Source organism: Poeciliopsis prolifica, unplaced genomic scaffold (genome assembly GCF_027474105.1).
Source record: "Poeciliopsis prolifica strain line A6 unplaced genomic scaffold, Auburn_PproV2 SCAFFOLD001, whole genome shotgun sequence".
In the NCBI taxonomy this organism is placed as follows: domain Eukaryota; kingdom Metazoa; phylum Chordata; class Actinopteri; order Cyprinodontiformes; family Poeciliidae; genus Poeciliopsis; species Poeciliopsis prolifica.
Genome location: NW_026562376.1, coordinates 24462404 through 24478888, shown reverse-complemented (window position 1 = coordinate 24478888; position 16485 = coordinate 24462404). Strand labels below are relative to the sequence as shown.

Sequence of the window (16485 nt, the reverse complement as noted above, 5' to 3'; positions counted from 1 at the left end):
TGGTTGCCAAGTGATGATGAGGACCAGGTTGTCTTGACAAAAAAGTTTCTCATTCAAAAAGTTTCTGATGCATGTCTTGTATTGCTTTGGGTTTTCTTTCACATTTTAAAATGTATATTTTTAGTGTGTTATTTTGTATTGAATGCTCTCATTTATAAATTGAAATGCTTTTGTTGTCAGAAAGCTGCAGGTTTGAATCTGTTAGCTTGGAATGATTGGGTCTTAAAGGAACAGTGTTATGTAAAATCGACTTATTTGAGCTTTACATCATGTCTGCGACTGAAATAGAAAACAAACGCTATTAAAATAACATTTTGAGGACTCAAAGAGAGCAAACATACCTGGAGTGTTGCCTTGATTTTCTCATAAATATTTGGCAAATCCTGTAATCTCCACGGCAACCAAGCAGCTGTACAAAATGCCTGGCTGGACCTGGCTTCACCTTCTAGATGCAGCTCCTCCTTGGAGCTGCAGTTTCCAAGCTTCCCCTGCGACTCCCCTTCTCAGCTCCTTCAGACTAGCCAGCAGCAATTAGCAGCAAACACCTGGAACTGCACATCTGCTGAGCTGATTGGAGGAGCTACTTCTCAGTGAAAAACATTAAAGGAGTAAAAGGGGAGCCATGTTGTGATGACTTTCTGAAGGCGGAGCTTCAGAAAGAGCAGGAGTTTTAAAGAGACAGAGGCCCAATGTCAAGATGTTAAATTACAAAGTCAAATTTCTTTTAAGTTGATATATATTGCATTTTTCAGAAACTAAAGTTACTTAACACATAACACTGTCCCTTTAGTACTTTGACATACAGAGGAGTTCACCAAGGACTCAGAGAGCAAACAAGCCCAAATCATCACTCCTCCTCCACCATGCCTCAAACTTAGTTGCAGGTGTTTTTTCGTTTTTCTTTGAGCTTAGACTCTACTTTAGTCTCATCTCTTCAAAGTCTTCTGGTTTATTTTGGTACTTCAAACTTTTCTTGGGGAAAAAAGAGACTTTTTACTTGTTTTGTTTAAATCCAGGGCCGAGCCAGGAAACCAATCCATGTCGTTGACACGTCTTTATTTGTGCTTGTATGTAGAATTTTGAGCCTGTTAGAGACAATTTGAGATCATTGATCTTTTTTTTTTTATTGCACACTTTGAGCTTTGGGTGAATTCGCTTAAGATGTCCAGTAGTCGGAAGATTAGAATAGAGCTAATTTTTGCAGCTTTGAATAATCTTCCTCACTGTAGTGACGGATTTTAAATAGTTTCTGAAGAGCTCTATAATCCGCTCCAAACTGGGTTCCTGTTTTTGCTCCTGTCTCTGCTGAAGTATTCCCCGTTTGGCATTGTGTTAATACAGGACTGTATGAACCTTATTAAACTAACTTCCCAGTCCTAAATTATATTTTATTGCCTTTATGAATAATATTTAACATCATAACTTAGTGTCAGAACAAAAGGTTCGAAACTAGGTGTCAATTTATTACATTTCCTGTAAGACTTTATGCATGAGGCAGACGGCAAAGGGAGGCATTTTAAAGCAGCAGGGAGGTAATTATTGTCATTTATATATTTTATTTTAAATATAGGTCATCATTTAGGTGTGATAAGTGCAGACAAATTAAATCTAATCTTAGCAATTTAATTAGCACAAAGTTTGATTTAACTCTGTTGCTGCGCTTTGCAGTTGCGCTCTATTAAAACGAATTAAGCTTTCGCTGCGTGATTATTTCATCTTTTCTATAATTCATACCATCAATTTTAAATTCAATAAAGCACCGCAAGGAAACGTACTGCTAATATTTGAAGAGTAGGAAATTATATGAGTCGTCTGATGTTTGATGATCTTGTGATAATATTTAGTCACACTTATAATAATACACCCTGAAAGAAGATAATCTGATATCTTTCCATACCAATCTGATAAAAAAAAATTCTATTCCATTGTCTTATGTCTTAAGAGAATAAAATAAGTACATTGTGTGGCTGAGATTCTGTGTCAGTGGCTCATTTTTGGTCTCTGCTTACGTAAAGTCATTTTACTGGCCAATTGTGAATTTCCATTTCAGAACTACTGCCAACAACCATCAAAAATCTCAATTTCTTCCCAGACTCCCTGCTACAATTCGCCATCACTTCTTCACAGAAACAGAGGTGACGTCACACTGTGTGTGTGAGAGGAGTCGGGGTGAAACAGAAATCTTCATGTGTGTTGCTGTCTGTCAGAGCGGGGGATCAAAAGCTAAAAATAATAACAGTAATAAAACAGAGTGGTTTTGCTGTTGAAAGTTCAACCTTCCTGTTATTTGCTGAGGTTTTGCACCTCCTGTAGAACAGCTGACGTTCAGTCTCTGCCTGGTTAGTGGATTTCTGCACCGTTTGTGTTTCCTCTGACTTCATTGTCAAACGCCTCACTGTTCCACATTGAGTTATTTAGTACCAACTTTTATACAGAAGAGTGTTGGTGTTGGTTGGTGTTGGGTCTTTTTTTGCAAACAGATTTCTATTGCAGTGAGGTTGCACTGCTTCTGGAGCACAAGCCCAAGTGACCGTTCATGAAAAACTCAAAATTTAAGGGCTGCCACTCAAGCCAGAGCTCATTTCTCCACCTTAGGGACTGCTAAAAGTTCACAAATTTTTATCCAACCAGACAGATCTCTCTACCCCAAATCGGAGCTGATCCACGGTTTCCTCCCCGTCATCTCTCGGGTGTTCCCGTCCTTCCAAACCTGTCAATCCAGACCTCTGTCAGCACTGAGGTCCATCTCCACTGTAATAGGACCCATAGCTCCATTTATTTCTCCTAGTGTACAGAGAGAAAAAAACAAAAAACAACTGGAGTGCCATGTAAATTTCATGGCATCCTCTGCTGTTGCTTCCAGCAAAGCGGAGAGTGCAAAGAGAGTGAAAAATAGTCCCATACTGAAGTTCTGCTGTGTTACGGCTGAAATATTCATAAGCTCCACTGTAAGCTTGATGTTGTTGTCTACTTAATGTTGCTGCTGAGATGATTGGAAGAAAAGGCTTTTGTTAATGAAGTCAGAAGAGGATTAGGAGTAAACAAGTTGTCAGGGTCAGCGAGGAAGCTAATCAGGAGAGTTTTAATGATGTAATAACTTCCTTTGCTGTGGCAGGAGAGAAGTGTAATTAATTTCTCTGTCCGTGTGTCTTTGTTCTCTTCAGGAACCTGCTGGATCGAGACACGTTCTCCAAGTCTGATCCAAGTAAGCTTCTCCCTGATCTATCTGTTTTCCTAGTCCAACCTACTCACACACACACACACACACACACACACACACACACACACACACACACACACACACACACGCACACACACACACACATTGCCAACAGGTCCTCACAACAGCCTCCAGCAGGTCTTACAAACACATAAAAGCAACCTGCACGCGTACATTTTAGCAGATAAAGTGGTGCCACACGCCAACACGTTTTAACTGAATAAAATCTGGCTGGCATTCACTGTGAATGGACACACATGCACACTCACACACACACACACACACACACACACACACACACACACACACACACACACACACACACACACACACATACGCATTACCCACAGATCCACACTGTTTGGCCTGTGTGAATCAGTGGGCATTTGCATATGTCAGGGGTCGTATTCGTCACTGTTTTCTGCTCTCAATGTGAGTGAGGGAGACCGGATCACCCTCACACACACACGCACGCACACACACACACACACGCACCCATGCTCACCGACCACACTCGCACTGATACACACCTCACTAGCGTGGCTGTTTTAATTTGACTACCAGTCTGGTGTTTTTTTTTAGGTTTTGATCTACACCTTTATTAAGGGTGCATTCACACCAGATGTCTTTAGTTCGTTTTAGTTGAACTCTCGTTTGTTCGCCGAGAAAGTCTGGTTCGTTTGGGGAGGTGTGAATGTAAATCAGACTGAATGTGCTCCGTGTGTCAAAAACGCATCAAAAACTCATCCAACATGTTAAGTCGGACGCTTGATGTTGTGCGTCAAAATCACGCTGGACCCTCGTCTGAGCAGAGCGTGGAGGAGCCTCTTAACTTTTGCCTTTTTGTCGTCTCCTGCTCTCTTTGTACAATGGCGGCTGAGTTCTGGAGAGAGTCGCAGCTTCATTCACTGAGAGCAAGAACATGTCATCATCAGGCTCTTGAGCGAACTGTATAAATTCACAAGACGATTCAAAGGTGTTGTGAATTTGAGTTTCATAAACTGGCTGTGGTTCTGATCAGGGTCTGTTTGAGCGCCATTTTCATCTCACCCGAACCCAGTTTGACGCCCTGCTGACCCTCCTCGGTGTCTCAGTCTCCTAGCAGGACACCAGCCACAGACCACTACATGACATGTGCATGAACATCTATGGGAGTGTCTGCAAAGATTCACATTTTCCAGCGTTGGCTCCTGTGGACATGTGTGACAGAGAACTGCAGCAGCTGAAAATGTGTTAAATGTTGATCCCCAATCAAAGCGAATCCACCGGACTGTCAGTATTAAAAAAACACCCTGAGATCTCAGGTCACAGAAATTGAGATGTTCCATTACTGGCTGACTTGCTTCCCTCAATGTAGAAAACTTTCATCTGAGTCTCAAGCCCTGACACGGAAGGCCGTCATCTGTTTTGCTTCCTTCAACTCGTTCGCAGTCGATTGATTGGCCAACATTTAAATGAACCGTTTTTTGTTGAATGCATAATAAGCCTGCTTGAATTGGATTTCCTTTTTTTTTCACACCCAGTGTTCTGAGGTATGAGACAAAGCCATCTGCCGTTTTGCTTTTGCCCATTTTGACAGCAGAAGATGTGTTTATGTGAGCCCAGTAAATAATATCCCCCAGTCGCTTGGAGCCGTTCTGGTTTTAGGGGTCACAGTCTGTCATTCTGCATACAAGTCAACTGTCCTGAATCTGAATCTGAATTTATTTTATTCATGGAAATTCTCAACTACAACAACAACCAACTAATATGCAATGACTGACATTAGGGTGGTTCAAAGTCCAGATTTTTAATATCTGACCTTTTTTAATTGATTAATGATTAATCAATCACCAAATTAGCTGATGATTATTTCAGCAATCGATTAATCAGAGTCGTTTGAACCCTGCTCTGTAACAATTTGTCTCCTAGTCATACTGTTCTAATTCATATATCATATGAGGTTCCTCACAAACACCTCAGCTCAGTCCTGTTGGAGATTTATCGTAATCCCTCGTTTACATCGCTCACTCCTGCGTTTCTGCTAGCAACCCGGACAGTTCGCTGCCGTCGCTACGATTATCACAGCCGGAGCTGCTGTGGGCTGTGTGGTCGGTTGCTGGCGAAGCCAAAAAGCTGCGGAGCGCCCAAAATTGTGGATTGGACCTTTAAATGTCAGATGGTGGGAAAGGAAAGGAGGATGAGCATCCCTGCCCGCCCCAACGTTTATCCAAGGAGGCACTTGTGCTGCGTCCATGTCTCTGCTCTGCTGACAGCACTGGCCCCAGTCACACAGCATTAGACTGCCTCGACAGAGCCGCGCACACACACACTCACTGCCACAGACACACACACAATCACACACACACACGCATACATCTCAGGCCACCGGCAACCTCACAGTCCTTATTCATATCAGCTTATAAAGCTGAACAGCATTCCAGTGTTTTACTTTTTTACATGTTTGTGGGGGTGTTCAGGCGTGCGTGCACGTGTGTGTGTGTGTTTCATTCCTTGTGTTTGCTTCAGCAGACTGGAAAAGGGCATTAAGGAGACAGGAACCCTGTCAAAGTATGTACCTTCTGTACTGCCTTCATTGTAGCAGTAAATGTAGCCTGGAGTAATCTGGAGTGATCTGGAAAACGAGGGATGAGGTGGAGAACGCACCACTAAGTGTGCCACGCACCTACTGCTGTCTGCAGGTGTCGTTCTTGGCCTTTGTTAGGAATGCAAAGTCGACACCTCAACCAGAGCTTTATATGATGTAAATGTGGTAGCTTGTTGATTCCAAACTGGCTATCAAGCTGTCCAAACCATTCTGACCAAATGCAAGAAAAAAAACAACAATTGTCCATAAAAAATAAATGGGTGTGCCGCACCTACAATTTGCAGTAACTGCTGCATCAGATATTGCAGCCAATGTTGGGTTTTTCCTTACGAACAGCTCAGGCTTCTGGTGTTTGTTTTTTTTTGTTTTGTTTTTTGCTATTGATCCGTTAAGCACTGAATTTCAGTTTTATCTTATTTTTATTGAAAGACATTGAAGTTTAGATGTGGCCTACATGCAACCACCACCACGTTTGATTAAAGGTTCGGGGTTTTTTCTTGTTACTTTTACATCAGACATGATGGAACGCACATGCAGCGCTGCAGCTAACGATTATTTTAGTAATCAAGTATTCTATTTATTATTCTGATGATTGACTACTTGGATATTTCTTTAAATTTCTTTACTTTGGCTTACCTACTACACTGATGGTGCTGTTCTGTCAGCAGTTGCCATGTTTCGAAGTCTGTATTCTCCAGTTGACGAGCATTTCAATAAACGTTAAAATCAAATCAAATCTTATTTGTATAGCACATTTCAGCAGCAGCGCATACACAAGAATAATTGACAGCGCTAAGGCCCTCCTCCTTGTTCTGATTGGTTGTTTCTGGTGGAGTGGAATATTTCTGCAGATGACAGCAGGACTATGGAGGGAAGGCACAGGAGCTCGATTATTTTCCCCCACAGATTATCTGTCTTATGCAGTCAGGACTTAATGGCAATTTTAATTAATATGTAAAAAGAAGCCATTTTTTATTGCAAAAAAAAAAAAAAAAAGACATACTGTGGAATTAAGTGGCCATTGGTCAGCTTGGACAGTCTGACCGGTCTACGGCTGCTCAGCGATCTGTAAGTCAGATGCGCTTCGACTCCCTTCTATCGACAAGCATTAAGACTCTCAACAGCTGCGCTGCTGAAAAGAGCCAGTGACCCCTGACACCTGTGGCCCTGAGTCTGACTGGAACACATTCTGAGATTCATCGTTCATAAACACAGCCAACAAATCATAAAGGTGTTCGTTTGGCTTCCTTTAAATATTCTTACATTTAAAGCTTTTCAGCACATCAGCTTGACAAACTTCCTTTTCATGAGATCTGTCGATTCTTGTTGTGGCTTCATTCCTTTGACCTGTTAAGAACAAGGTCAACCATTTCCCTGTTTTCCATTTTTCTGCATTCACACTGCACACCGGGGCGTTGTTATTTTGTTTTGTTTGCACCAAAGTTATATGTTCAAGGCTGGAGTTTGAAAGGGAAAAAAACAACCAAACTATTTCACGAGTTATTAGTAAAATCCAGAGCATGTCGGCTCATCAGCTCCTGTCTAAAGGATCAAATTTGTTCAAAGGAAAAAAAAATAGAATTAATCAGATCTGATTTTGAGACTGGAGATCATTTTCACTCTCGATCTTCAACAGCTCATAATTCCATGATTAATTCTCTCGTGTCCGTTCATCAGTGTGTAAGCAGCTCATCTATTAACATGTGCATAAATTTGCAATTAATGACTGCTGCAGGTAACGATGATGCACGTTGCCTCGGAAGGTGTTGCCTCTGCAATCAGAACCTCATGTCATGAAATCAAAAGTATTCCTTTTTTTAAAAATTGTTTTTATAAAGTCTTCCAAGTCAGAACCAAAGATAGCGGTAATGTTGAACCGAACGTAAGATGGCAGATACACCCATGCTGGGGTTTGTTCAGATATTTTATAAGAAAACAAGACAAGGACAATCAAAGGTTGCTTTTCTTGGCCTATTAGAGCCGGTCATGACAGCTGGAATGTGTTGGGAGCAGGCAGTCTGCTCTCCTCCCAAAGTATAGGACATCAGGTGGAGTGGGATACACAGACTGATAAATAAAATACGGGTTGTCGTCGGATTTAGTCCTTGTACGCCCTAGAGAGGATAATAAAATGAAATAAGAGCTTTTTGTCCACTGTAAGAGAAGTGTTGAGCTGAACAAGATGGCCGTTAATGTTGAAGCCAACATGGACTGAACGGCTTCGTTCACTTTTCCTCTGCTATTGCTAAAACTCCAGACAGACTACAGCTCTAAAACATCGCTCAGCGTTCTCCTTCTCTTCTGATTGGCCTGGTTGAAATTCAACCAGACTTCACCAAGTCAATGGCAGAAAGTCCAAATGGAACGCTAAAGGGAGATGAGAATCGAGCGGAATTGGCTGCGATTCTATAGAACTGCGTTATTTCCAACCTGACAGGTTCCCTTTATTTTGCCTCATGATCTCACCATAACATCTGCGGAGTCTGCAATAGTCATGCTTGTCAGTGGAAGAAATGAAACAAAGATGAAATAAAAAAAATGTAAAAGATCAACAGGAAAGAAGATTGATGTAGGGTTTCAAAAGTAAAATAGGAGTTCTTTGTCTCAGTTTTTTCCCCTCCTGGATGCATTTTGCCAGGTAACACATGTAGAAGTGTGTCGTCTGGCTGGATTTTCTGACTTAATGTTGGCTGACATGGGGCCCATGTTTGTGAATACCGTAAAGGCTGCTCGAATGCAAATGAAATGTCACATTAGTGACAGCTGATTGCCTGGCTCTGTTCTCTCTCACGGTCCATCCTCAGGAAACACTCACGGACTCTGACGAACGTGGAGTAGTCCCATCAGAACACTGTCCTCCACTCCCCGCCGCTCCATCCCCAACTCCGTGAAATATCACTGTGCTGTGAGGTGGAGTTCCATCTGGATTTAATTAGGACAAGATTCTGTCACGTCAGGATGTGGATAAAGAAGTCCCTGTTGGCTGACCTCAGAGTGTTGTTTCTGTGCTGTTAAATACTCTCGGTTGAATCTAACCCTCTCTTTTTCTCTGCCCTCCTTTGTCTCCTTCTCAACAGTTTGTGTTCTGTACACTCAAGGGATCGCCAACAGAGAGTGGAGAGAGGTGAGCGCAAAGTGAGACGGATGGGGAACGGCTCCCTTTCATACGCTGTAGCAGCATAGAGATTTTTTGAAAGCTGGTAGCGCTGAAACGATTAATCGTGACCACTCATGATTAATTGATTAACCACAATTCATTGATTAATTTCAATAATTGTCAACTAAATTAGTAATTGATGAATTGCAAACTGGAGAAAAAGACCATTTGTTGAAAGAACAACATATTAACTCAAAACTGTACGAGGGACAGATACAGTTTACATTTAAGATTTATTTTTAGCTATTAGCTTTACCCAGTTCAAATTTTGTAAACAACAAAAAAATGTCCTATTAAGCACCTTTTGTTGTCTAACTATTAATAGGACAAGAAAAAAAAGTTAAGCAAAAAAAATAAAAAATTTGGTGTTAAGTCAAGCAGAAGGACCTGAGGTTTTCACGTCAATGTTAAAAGTTTTTTTTTCTGCTGCTGCATCCTTTGCTATGAAATGTTTCACCTTTTTTTTTTTTTAAAAAGGAATCGAAATATTTGTTTATTTACATTTTTCTTTACATTTCCTATATTTGATCAGCATTAGAAATATTTGATGAAAAAGGTTTCAGTTGTCTCCAGAAAGTGGCTAATATTTTTTAGCCAATCATCAGTAAAATTTATTGATGTCATTGAGATGATATTTTAGGCACCAGCAGCCTCCCGACCCATGGATCTTTTAGGCTTGAATAGTTTTGCCTCAGTTGAACAGTCTAACTCCTTTTAGCAGAATTTGCACCAAAAATAGTCATTTCTGACATCCTGTCAGATTGTTTGTTTTTTTGTTTGTTTTTTTTTTATGCAAAAATGAACACAGGTTGTGCATGTGTTGTTTGCAGATATCGCTTGTGCATCAGATTTACAGGGGTACCAGAAACTTGCAAATACAAAGGTTCTGGTTACACTAAAGTCCTTGCCCTAATATTCATAGATCCCTATTTACAACAATATAAATGTAACATAATGCAGAGTTGTGAAAGCTAATTGGTTGATTTGTCTTTCAGTTTGGCAGGACAGAAGTCATAGACAACACCCTCAACCCCGACTTTGTCCGCAAATTCATCGTGGACTACTTCTTCGAGGAGAGGCAGAATCTTCGTTTTGACCTGTGAGTGTCTGCATGTACATGTTTGTGTGCGTGTGTGTGTGTGTGTGTGTGTGTGTGTGTGTGTGTGTGTGTGTGTGTGTGTGTGTGTGTGTGTGTGTGTGTGTGTGTGTGTGTGTGGGCAAAGCCATGGATGAAAGCGCTGCTTTGTGTTGAGCAAATTCGAGTTGCGACTGAAATATTCATAGTTCGCAGGCATGAAAGATGTAAGCCTTCACTCCCCTAAAATAAGGAAAAGTTTTTCTGCCGCTTTTATTTTCATTTAAAGTAAAAGTCAAGACACAAGGCTGGACATAACAGCAAATTTTTGCTACAATTTGAATCTATTTCCAGCTGTTTCTATGTAAAGAAGTGTACTTCAAGACACGTGTGTCATTTGAACTATTACTTATATTGACATTATTTTGTCCTCTTTTAAGGCCCTCTCACATTCCGTGGTGCTAAGAAGTGCATTTTTCCAGCTGAACAGAAACAAAACTGAAGTCATTATTTTTGGACCTAAAGAGGAATGATCTAAGGTCAATGCACAGCTTCAGTTAATACAACTAAAAACTAGCCATCAGGCCCAAAACCTGGGAGTAGTGATGGACTCGGACTTGAACCTTGCGAGCCACATAAAGACGATTACAAAGTCAGCCTTCTATCACCTGAAGAACATCTCCAGGATTAGAGGACTAATGTCTCAGCCAGATCTAGAGAAACTCATTCATGCGTTTATCTTTAGTCGCATTGATTATTGCAACAGTGTCTTCACAGGCCTGTCCAGCAAATCAATCAAACAGCTGCAGCTGATCCAGAAGCTGCTGCTCCTGTTCTCACTAAAATCAGAAAGTTAGAGCACATAACACCAGTTTTAAAGTCCCTCCACTGGCTCCCTGTAGCTCAAAGAATAGACTTTAAAATACTGTTGTTAGTTTACAAATCACTGAACGGTTTAGCACCACAATACATCAAAGATCTGCTGTTGTTGTATCAACCTTCCAGACCTCTCAGGTCTTCTGGTTCTGGTCTGCTCTGCATCCCCAGAACCAGAACCAAGAGAGGAGAAGCAGCTTTCAGCATCTATGCACCAAATATTTGGAACAAACTTCCAGAAAACTGTAAAACAGCGGAAACCCTGACTTCCTTTAAATCTCAACTTAAAACAGACCTGTTTAGAATTGTATTTGAAATGTAATATGTAACAATGTGTTGTTTATTATATGTTGCATGACTTTGTGTTTTTGTGTTTATGATGTAAAGCACTTTGAAATGCCTTGCTGCTGAAATGTGCTATACAAATAAAATTTGATTGATTGATGATTGATAAAAAGCCCTTATGAAAGTAGCAAATTACCATGTTTTTACAGCAGATGCACAAGATTTCTCAGTCTCGAATCCTTTTAGGCCTAAGTGCAGCATTTGACACAGTTGATCATACAATTTTAATTGACTGCCTTGAGCGCCGGGGTCAGCGCCGAGCCTTCCAGAGCTCACCGCTCGGCTGGAACCTGCCACGCTAAAGCAGGTCATTTCTGCGGCTCGCGTGGTGGAAAGCCTCGCCGCCGCTCATTTTGTGACCCCCCCCCACTCCCTTGACCCCCCTGCACAGTCTGTGACTTTCATTTTCATTGGACGTTTTTTGTATGCCGTGCTTTTAATACATTCTCCTAATTATTATTTATTTTTTTTGTACGTTTTAACTGAAGGTCGAGCTTTAATTTTGACACGCCGACTTTATTGATTGCTATTCAACATACCTGGAGCTACAACAATACCGCCTGTATGAAATCAGCATTATTTAAGAAAAAAAACAGAAACTGGATAGGTTCATGAAGTGAGAGCGGCGACATGAATAGGTTTGATGTGTTGGCTGCATTTTCAGCCTGTCGGGTTTCGATTTGACGCCGAGCTCGACGTTAACACGGGATCAGCTAATCTCTGTTTGGACAGGCGGAGAGTCTCATGCTGTAATCCTATTGGCCAATTAAAAAACAAATACATGTAATTTAGCTAAATCTACAGCTGTTGCTGTAAATTAGAGCTTTGTGATGATTTGTGGACAGTGATGCATAAAACATGAGTGTGGTGGAAACGTGTGTACGCTCCTCACGATGAAATGAAATCATGTTTTCAGATGTTTGTTGCGAGTTACTGTTGATTTTTTTTTCTTACTAATTTACATTGAACATCACAAACTAAAGTTTTATATCTGGGAAAAACATGTTTTAGCTTATAAAACATGAAATGACTGCCTTCCAATCCAGGAGCTCCATTTTGTTTTTCCTTGGCTCTGATTGGCTGTGCGCCCCAGAGTGGAAACAGAAAATAAAAATAAATATATGAATATTTATGTGATGCATTCAAAGTGAAGTTTTCGTGCTGGATCACGACTGCATTGTTGCATACGACACTAATTTGCTGTTACTTACATTTATGGATAACATAACAAGACTTTACATAACTGTCAGAAACTTCAAACAGGCTCGCAAACTATTCAGTGTGAAATTGTAGCATCAGTAATGTGATTATGACTGACATGTAGTTAAATGGTTTGGTAATTAATTCATTAGGCTCAGGTTGCTGATCAGCATCACGATGATTCACACTATCCACATCTGACACATGCATTTACGTCAAATCATTCTGCGAAAACATAACCCCGACCTCCTTAATGAAACCGGCTTCCTCACAGAGTTGGCCTGAAACTCTGCGGCTCATGAAATATGGAAAACTCCTGTGTTAGGATCTTGGACTGTCATAAAGCCCCTTGTTGCTTACAGGCTGCAGGAGGTCGTGCCGAAGGTCAAAGAGAGATAGTTAGTTGTTTGATCTTGTGCATGTTTGAATGTCAGAACCTGTGAAAGAAAAGCATGTGGAATCAAATCCGTCATCATTTGCAGCTTTTTGCTACTGCAGAAAAAGCAGAGACAAAGAAACCACGTCTGACTCTGCCTGTAGTTTGTTGTAATATCGCAGAGCCCAAACTTTACTGAAGTTTTTCAAGTTTCCAATTGGACAAACTGTAAGCTTGGCACATTAAAGACGAAGCAAAAGAAACATAATGTGTCTCTGATCTAGGCCTGTCAAAACAAATTTTGCCAGACAATAAATAGTTTGAGAAGATATTGTGATAAATGATAATATTGTTGTTTTGAGACTATTTTCAGTTAATATAATAGTAGTGGTATCATGATAGAAGAATGCGTTTTCAAAGATCAGACTCGTTTTATAAATCTCAATCTGACTTTATCAAACGTGAAAGTTGCTTGTTTGCGGGATCGTCGTGATGCTGAAATTTCAAATGCGATACAGATGCTAAGAAAAATACTCAATACTTTTGTCAGTAGAGCAGCAACGTTTTTAAAGGCACTGGCTTCTTTCCAGTTAAGAGCAAGTCAACAATATTTTTAGCCTTTTTAATTTAGTAAAAGCCAATGAAGTGGGTCCTAATTCAGCTCTTGTTTATGGAAATATGTTTAAAAATGACACTTCCTGGTTTATAAACTTTACACACTGTTGCTGTTATTGCAGTGTCGGTCCCCCAAAAAGGTTTGACAATTTAGACAAATGTGAATTGTTCTGTTTGGATTGATTTTGACAGAAATGAGTGTCTTTGAATAATTTATTTTTCCAGAATCGATTAGATCGAGATATCGACTATTTTGACCAGCATTCTTTTCAGGCTTTGATTAGGACTTCATTTGTAATCAGACTTCCAGACTAAATAAAGTGGCAGAGACTGATAGTGTGCGTGTGCTTGGGTTTGTGTGTGTCCTTGAGGCGTTTTTTCACATGTACTGCGTATATGCCACATTCAAAAATGAGAAAATTGTCCCAAATATAGCACAAATGACTTGTATTTACACACATTTGTGAGACGCTCACGGTGCCCAGACTTCTCGCAGGCTCTCTTATCACAGGACCAGCGCTCGCTCTTGCCCCTGACGCCGTCCTGAGGTCGGGAATGTTGCTTTCACTGTAGCTTCCGCATTACTCCCACCTCTCTCGCCTTTCTGCAGAAGGGTTCCAGTGCCTTCAGGACATCCATACAGGCAGGCAGCACCGAGCTCAACACTAACGCAAACCATCCCACTCCCTCCGCGCACAAAAGCCACAACGCTTTGCATCCTCTCTCCAAGTCTGCAAAATCCTGTTAGTGACTGGCAGTGAGATAAGGAGTCTTTTTTTCCTTATTATTTTTATCATTGTCATTATTCTTGTGTTGCTCACTGAAGCCAGTGAAAGCCCCCGGCTGGATGGTTCTCTAATCAAGTGTGCTAAATTGGACCAGACTAAAAAATTTAAAAAAATAAAACTGAAGGAAAATCCCTGCAAAAGAGAGAAAAAAAATAAAGGAGGGATAGAGATGCATTCACTTTATTTCACTAAAGTAGAAATATGTCTTCTTAGGCAAGTATTAAAAATATGTCCTCATTTGGAACCAGATATTTATAGACATTTATCAAAACAAAACAAAAAGTCTGTTGCAATAAGCAATTAACCACATGATAACTGATAAATGAGCTCAATAATTTCCATTCTAATGACTCATATTTTTTTGAAGGATCATTTTGGTCATAGGCATTTCATGATGCATTTTATTTATGGTTACGGTTGTAGTTTTTTAAAAGTTTATTTCTATTTTAGTCACTGTTTTTGGTTGTTGTATACTTTAGATATCTCCCAGTTCCAGCGTTCTTTACAAAATGAAACTTTATCAGTCTTTGAGAGAGCGAACCTGCATCATTATACCATCATCAATATTTAGACTTAGACTTATTTTGTTGTCATTTGTGAAGTTGGCAATGAGATGTCAATGTTACCAATATCACTATATCATCAACATATTGCTTGAAAAATGATCGTTTATCGCAATAATTACTGAAACAATTTATCGTCCGGAAAAAATTTGTCACCTGCAGAATCTGTAAGTCTGTCCTTTTGCTACGAGAAATCGCTTTCTGTTCTGTGGAGTTATAGAGTGCAATCAGAAGAAGAATGATATTTTTATCTCCCAGATGATCCTTTTCTATTTATTACTGCCCCAGTTTTACTACAGAACATAAACCAGCAGTGTTTTTTTGCAGTCTCTGGTTGTTAAACAGTCTACACAATGAACAGGAGAAGTTTGTGGGACGTAACCATAAAAACAGAAAATTGAGTATCTGTTAAACTCATTATATGCTACAGAGACCATGAAGCGACACCACAGCAGCAAGGGACAGGCAAATACTGGTTCTGTTATTTATTTTCATCATTGGCAGCATTTTTTATTTATTGTGAAAATGACAATAAAGTCTGCACTCTCATTTTTGGAATCCCACAAAACTAGAAGTCTGGTTGGGATCGGATTGTGGTAGAAAAATGTATCCTATGGCTCAGGCGGTCACCTCGTTGTTTCTGGTGGTAAACCAATTCTGTTCATAAAACGAAACCCGGTGATGTAGCTATTATTAATTTAGTGCGGTGCGCGATAGCAAAGAGAGAGTAACAGAAAAACTGTTACAGAATAATTCAAACAACTTCTATTTTTGTTCCCTCACTCTGTGTCAACTACACCACACCATTGCCATAGCAACTGACTGACAGCAGCTCCATTAGCATGTCAGGATTCAACACCAAAAAACAACAGAATATTCAGTCCCATTTTTTTTCAGGTTTGATTTGTATTATTATTATTTTTATATTAATTAGTGATCGTCTGAACACTGCAGTGGTTTATGTAAACACCTGCTCCGCTGTCAGAGAGCTGGTGTGTGGTCCTTTTTTTCTAACTTATCTGAAACACTGAATTCCACAGCACATCTACATGTTAAGGCTGTCAAAGTCAAGCTAGCCTAACTGAGCTAATCTCCTCTCCCTGGCAATATCTATATATTTTTAATTTAAACTCTTTTCTGACCTGTGAAATGTGATTCCCTCAGACTTTGCTATCATGTTGTCATAGTGTTGACCTCTAAGATCAAGTGCCTCATGTTGGCAACTTGAAAGCTAACGCCAATGGTAGTCATCGGTCTTGAGGGCGGGATGTAACGTTGCAATATGTCTGTAGAAGAAGAGATTTGCTTAAGAAAGTAAGGCAAGCAAACAAAACATTTGTATTCTACATCCACTAATTGTGGAGTCGACTGCTGAAGCTGAGTAAGTATCTTCAGGGTTATGGGGGTGAGAACGTGAGAATCTGTTGTGGAGAATTCAGCTTCAGCGCCAGGATGGATAACAGTAAATAAGCACTTCTAAGTTTAGAGACGAATTTGGTGGAGACAGTTCAGCGCATTCAAACTGGGACACAGCAGAGTCTGGAGAATGTGTTCTCGTCTGGTCATGTCAGTGAAAATGGGATGCACGGTTTTGCTTTGTTTTGTTTTTTCAAATTATACACAGAAATGGCATAAACAAATCTTTTTCATCCCATCTCCAGCGTGTTGCGCGCCGTCTCTCAG

General features: G+C 40.3%; 1 protein-coding gene across 1 annotated transcript in view; it reads left to right on the top strand.

Moving 5' to 3' along the window:
- Window positions 1-16485, top strand: part of LOC129358182 (copine-8-like) — an 82534-nt gene that overhangs the window by 8980 nt on the left and 57069 nt on the right. Inside the window, exons 2-4 of the mRNA XM_055027062.1 lie at window positions 3165-3205; window positions 8885-8931; window positions 9960-10063. Of these exons, the coding sequence (XP_054883037.1) occupies window positions 3165-3205; window positions 8885-8931; window positions 9960-10063 (192 nt within the window). The remainder of the gene's footprint in view (window positions 1-3164; window positions 3206-8884; window positions 8932-9959; window positions 10064-16485) is intronic.